This window comes from Globicephala melas, chromosome 8 (genome assembly GCF_963455315.2).
Source record: "Globicephala melas chromosome 8, mGloMel1.2, whole genome shotgun sequence".
In the NCBI taxonomy this organism is placed as follows: Eukaryota; Metazoa; Chordata; class Mammalia; order Artiodactyla; family Delphinidae; genus Globicephala; species Globicephala melas.
This window is the reverse complement of record NC_083321.1, coordinates 98011645-98017516: the sequence shown is the minus strand read 5'-3', so window position 1 is coordinate 98017516 and position 5872 is coordinate 98011645. Positions and strand designations below refer to the sequence as shown.

The 5872-nt window shown below is 56.7% G+C and overlaps 1 protein-coding gene across 1 annotated transcript; it reads left to right on the top strand.

The window, feature by feature from the left end:
• Window positions 1-548: 548 nt before the first annotated feature.
• On the top strand, window positions 549-4321 carry BSX (brain specific homeobox). Its single transcript, XM_030839728.2, has 3 exons — window positions 549-810; window positions 2794-2990; window positions 4082-4321. Exons 1-3 carry the CDS (start codon window positions 549-551, stop codon window positions 4319-4321), a joined length of 699 nt encoding a protein of 232 aa, XP_030695588.1.
• Window positions 4322-5872: the final 1551 nt, after the last annotated feature.

Below are 5872 nucleotides of genomic sequence, written 5' to 3'. Positions count from 1 at the left end.
CCTGGCCCCAGTGCTGAAATAAGTGCTTTATTCCTGTTGCTTCGGGGCCCTTTAAATGCCTTCTGCTCTCTAAAGAGGAGTTTGTCCGAGGGTAGAGACTTTATCTCTTTCGTTTTCTTTAAAAAACGGCCGGGAGCTAGGCAGCTCCTGCCGTGGCGGGCAGAAACTGAGGTCGAGAAACCTGGTAGGAGCAAGGACCCGGTCCGCTCGGCTGCACTCTCCCCGGGCCTGGCCGGTCGTATTCAGCACCGCGGACAGCTCCCCGCCCCGCCCCGCGCCCACCGCACCCTCCCCTCTGCCTCTGGCAGCCTTGCCATTGGCTGTCCCGACTCCCCTCTCCAAGCTGCCAATTCTCCTACACTTAGACCCAACCTACCCAAGAGCTTATCTTCTTGCCTCTCCAGCGCCGGGGGTAGCCCAGGCCGAGGAGAGAGCATCAGGGATCCGAGCCTCGAGGGTGGTTGGCTCTCGACCAGGCGTGCTGAGACGCTGCCTGCTTCCTACTCGTCGTCCCCGGCCCCCGCCCTGTGGCAGGCGCTCGGTTCAAGATGAATCTCAACTTCACCTCCCCTCTACACCCGGCGTCATCTCAGAGGCCCACGTCCTTCTTCATCGAGGACATCCTGCTGCACAAGCCCAAGCCGCTAAGGGAGGTGGCCTCTGACCACTTCACCAGCTCTCTGGCCTCCCGGGTGCCTCTGCTAGACTATGGCTACCCCCTCATGCCCACACCCACCCTCCTGGCCCCTCACCCCCATCACCCTCTACATAAGGGAGACCACCACCACCCTTATTTCCTCACCACCGCGGGTAAGTAACAGGGGTCTCAAGGTATGGGGAGAGAGAGAGAGAGAGCACGTCTTCCAGCATAGACCCTAAGCCTGTGACGGATGAGAGGAAAGGCCAGAGCTGGCTGGGCCTGGCTTGGCTGGGCCTCCTTCCCTAAGTGACAGTGGAAGGTTGGGGATATGGCTGAGAACACAGGGAGCTCCCTTGAGGCCAATCCAGGGTCACTCCTCACTTTCTATAACGGAGGAGACGTGCCGAGCCAAGAGGTAGCTGCAGATTTGTCGATATTCTTGACGAGCAGTGTTCAGTTTCCTTTCTCTTGGTCTTCCTGGCCACTCTGGTCCATCTCTCGGTCCCCATCCCTACCTCTCCCACTCTGAGGGAGACCCCTGACTATCCCACCCCACGGAAAGGAACTCAACTTTCCAGCCCAGAAGCTCAAAAGGCTCCAGTGGGGCCAGCTCTCTCCTCCCAGGCACTGAGCATTTGCAGGTAGACACCGCGGGGGTTTGGAAGTGAAGGAGGGTTTGGGGATATTCTGAGGACTGAAGGTTTGGGCTGGCCCGAATAAGGGAGAGAAGGTAAGGAAAAAAGAGGGAGAGACGCAGCTGCTCATTAACCCTCTTCACTCCCAACATCTAGCATTTAATTCACAATCTTGGGGTGCGCTGCCCTCCTTTGCCCCTGTTGCTGATATCTCTGGAGCCCAGAGCCAAAGTATTTTGATTTCCCAGGCACGGCAAAGAGCGGGGACCAGCCAAGTCTGGTTGGGACAGGGAGATGCGGGGAAATACCCAGGTTTCTTTTGTGCCTCTCTCTGAAAGGCCACATTCACGCTTTCTTTTCCGGCATCTTCATTCCAGACAGAATAGAATAATTCGTTGAGTCCAGATGCAGAGCGCAGCCGGAAAAACAACCCTAGTCGGGGTGGGGGCTGGACAGACGTGAGCCAGTTTGTGAAAGGTGGGCGCTGGAATCCACGACAAAAGCTAAAGCGTTTGTGAAGCGGTAAAACCCAGACTTCGGGGCACTGGGTTGGAGGGGCAATTGTGAAGCCTGCGTCCAAGTCCGCCTCTCTGCTTTGGCTCCACCGCCGGCCAGAGACAGTCTCTTTTGCGCTGCACCCATGTTCCCGGCAAATAGTAGTGGCCAAAGCCAGAGATACCGGAACTACTAGTTTTCTGTTTTTGCTGTTCCCCCCCTGGGATCAGCCGATATTTACGTCTGCGGCGGTTGGTCCGCTTGGTACGTCTCAGACATGGTAAAGCTTGCGAAGGTCAGGAAAGACACGAGAAGTCTCCTGCGGCCCGGGAAAAGCGTTTCAATCCTTCTGCGTGGGGTTGGAGGGAAAGAATGAGAACTAGATGGGTCCCCAGCGCGACGCCGAGACTGATAGGAAACGTGCGAGGCGGCAATTCCCCTTCCGTTCTCGCTCAGGAGCTGCCCCGCACGTGAGAGTGTTGGCCTGTTCCCTTTGGCCGCAGGCGGGAGAGTGGAGGCGGCTCAGGGAAGAGAACGGTGTTTTTTAGTGAGGTTGGGAAGCCGGATCACATTCATGCTTCAGCCCCAGGACATCACTGGTTGTCGTCAGGGGTCTGGAGGATTGGGGGGAGGGGGGATGGTGAGGAGGAGGATAGCTGCTGGACCCTCCGACGTTTGCAAGAAAACTTCGGGAGGCGCAGCCGAGGACTCTCCGGAAGTTTCTCCAAGAAGACAGTATTTAAGGCCTCCGGATCTATTTTATAATTTTCTTTTCCGTTTTACTTACTGTTTATTGTGTGTGTGTGTAGACGGCCTTTCTGATAAAGATCTCCAAGCGCTATTCTTGCGATTTATTCCCCCTGCCCTGCGATTCCTGGGAGAAGCCCTGGAGAAGCCGTGGGGCGAGGCGGGGACCGGCGGGGGCACGAGGTGGAGCGGGTGCCGGGGACGAGGGTGGGGAGTGGAGCGGGGGTCGCCCGGGGAGGTCGGGCTCTGCCCACTTGACCGCTCTTCTCTCCGCAGGGGTGCCTGTCCCGGCGCTGTTCCCGCACCCCCAGCACCCCGAGCTGCCGGGGAAGCACTGCCGCCGCCGCAAAGCTCGCACGGTTTTCTCGGACTCGCAGCTCTCCGGCCTGGAGAAGAGATTCGAGATCCAGCGCTACCTGTCCACGCCCGAGCGGGTGGAGCTGGCCACGGCCCTCAGCCTGTCCGAGACGCAGGTGGGCCGGAGGAGGGGGAGGCCCCATCTCCGCTCGCTCCTCTCCCCCCGACTCCTAACGCCTCTGGACCGGCCGCGGAGTTCTTGCGTGCAACGACCCCGCTCCCCTTTATTCTAGGCTTCTCCGAAGACCCGTAGTAAAAGTACCGACACCTCCAATCTCTTGTCGACTCACCGAAGCAAAATCTCTCGAGCGGGTTCTGGACACGGAGGAAAAACCCCTCGAGTGATTCTGATGCTCACTCCCCGCTTGAGAACTAGCATTTCTGTGCCTCCCCACCCATTTCTGATCAGGGCAGTAACCCGGGTCACACGTAAATCGGTAAGAGATAAGAGGGTTCTTGACCCGAGAGAAGCCCACACAAGATTTTTTTTCTTCTTTAACCTCTCTCACAGCCGCGAGTCTTCATAGCCACCCCTCCCAGCACAGACACAGACAGACAGACAGACAGACACACACACACACACACACACACACACACTAATATAAGCCTCCTTTCTATTGCCCTGTCCTGAGTGGAAGGACTGTTTTCATCTTCTACCAGATGCTATTCACATGCAACCTCAAAATACCTCGCTCCACTCCCTTTCCTATTCTCTGTACCTGGAAACCCAACTTGCTGTGAAATCATAGCCCTGCCAGGCCCCAGTGATTTTTCTCTCTGATGAGAAGCAGCAAGTCTGCTTCTCATCTTGCTGTCCAGCAGTCTTGCTGGACCCGGTATTTAGATGTCACAGTCAGAGGAACGTATTCTGAACAGAAAGGAAACTTATCCACGCAGCACTTACTATTAGAAATTCTAATTAATAGCACTATTAGTATTTACTAAACACACCCTTTTGAGCCTCATCGTTATTTCAGGACAAGTACTTCTGAGAGCTAGGATGTTTGATTCTCATTCAAGCTAAGACAATAACTTGTGAGCCACTCAGGTGTGACTTAACCCAAGGTTGGGACTGTCACAACTTCTGGATAATTCATCAGTGGATTGCGGTCTATTTTCTTAAACTCCAGCAATCGCTTTTGTCTTAGCTCAGTAACCATGGGTCTGAAGGAATGACGTGATTTTCTTTGTTTCTCCCCGGAATCAGGTGAAAACGTGGTTCCAGAATCGGCGGATGAAGCATAAAAAGCAGCTGAGGAAAAGTCAAGACGAGCCCAAAGCACCTGATGGGCCCGAGAGCCCTGAGGGCAGCCCCCATGGCCCCAAGGCCGCACCCGCCGAGGCTCGGCTGGGCCTGCCCACGGGTCCCTTCGTGCTGACCGAGCCGGAGGACGAGGTGGACATTGGGGACGAGGGAGAGCTGGGCTCAGGGCCGCACGCGCTCTGAGCCGCCGGGCTGGGGAAGGCGGGGAGGACGCAGAGGGGCGGGCCACGGACATCGGCTCCGGGAAGATAAACACGACACACCTGTTAACCCTCCAATACCTGCGGGGCCTGCGCGGCGCGGCCTCCCGACCCCCTCCCCCGCCCGACAGCCAGCTCGCAGCGCCCGTGCGGGGGCGAGTGTGCGCCTGCTTGGCTCGTCCGCTCGCCCCGCGTCTTCGGCAGCGCAAACGGGAGCACGGGCTCTTGGCTCCCTAATTCGGTGGGGGACCTCTTCCCCGCCGCGACTGCAGACCCCTCGGCCCTCGCCCCTCAGCCACCTGTCCCCGCTCCGTTGGCCAGGCTCTCCACCGGACCCCTTGCCCTTCCTTGGGCAGACCGATGGGCTGCAGGTAAGGGACCGAGTGTCTGGGCCCTCCGCTCTGCGGGGATCCGGATCCGGACCTGATCCTTAACACATTCACTCCCGGACAGACTCGCGCGCCACCCGCCACTAACCTCCCACTCGCCCCCCCATCTCTAACTAATACAAAGGCGACTCCCTCCTTCTCAGGGCGGCGCTTCCATCCTCTAGCGTCACAGTTCCCCTCAAGAGCTCGTGGTTCTGCACCCAGGAACCCTTTTTGAGCTTGTGGTCCCCCAGGCACCCGCGCTCTTTACTCTGGTTCCCTCTCCCTCCGCCCCCGTTCTGAGCGGCGCTCACGGGAGTCGAGACACTTGGGCAGAGCAAACCCACCGAGCAATTTTGCTTCCCGGCCTTGTTGCGCGCCTGTCCAGCAACTCTTCCATGTCCCACCGGTTACTGATATTTTAAAAGCGAGCGTTCCTTGGGTTGTGTGTGGAAGTGCTCATTCTCATCGCATTTTAGGGAACTCGGAATTTTAGCAAAATGAAACCTAAAGGGGAATACGCATCCCCTTACAGGCGTGCACCTGTTTGGGGACCCTTGAGGGGCGGCAGGAGTCCTATTGGCTCTGCGCGTTGCCCCCTCCCTTTCCCCCTGGGAGGTCTCCTATTCTTTTCCCGGGTTTGCACTCTCTTTAGATAAAGGGCTCGCCGGGCAAAACTGGGAACAGACACGAGTTTCCGGGAATCGTTTGTTACCGCGACCTCCTACGCGCACGCTCCCTCCCCTCCGCCCTGGCCAGTTTCCTGTCCCCCGCAGGAATGAGCAGGGCTAGTAACTTTTCCTTAACAGATTCCCGTCTCCCCGTCGCCGATTTTTGTTTTTAATCGTTTAATAGTCTAGAGTTCCACCTACGTGAAAAAGGTTTCTGCAAATAGTATTTTTTGACTCTGAAGTGCTGAAAGGACAGAGATCTCTTGATATTAGGAGTGTGAAATTATGGTAATGAATTGTGTGACGACACTACATACCCAGTACACTTATCAAGTATAGCAGCCGTGCCAGAGGCGACCTCAGTTTCCCATCTTCCTTTCGCCCTGGTTGTGTATTCAGGTAACAGAGACCAGGAAGGCCAGAAAAGAGTGTCTGTGGCTAGGTAGAGGACTGACTCTTGGGTTCTAATGACTAATAGTAATTATGAAAATAACA

What these genes read in the sequence shown, in the direction of transcription:
- BSX (XM_030839728.2), top strand. Translation starts at nt 549, where the DNA reads ATGAATCTCAACTTCACCTCCCCTCTACACCCGGCGTCATCTCAGAGG. An exon ending in TTATTTCCTCACCACCGCGG is followed by an intron (nt 811 to 2,793) that starts GTAAGTAACAGG and finishes TTCTCTCCGCAG; the next exon opens with GGGTGCCTGTCCCGGCGCTG. An exon ending in TCAGCCTGTCCGAGACGCAG is followed by an intron (nt 2,991 to 4,081) that starts GTGGGCCGGAGG and finishes CCCCGGAATCAG; the next exon opens with GTGAAAACGTGGTTCCAGAA.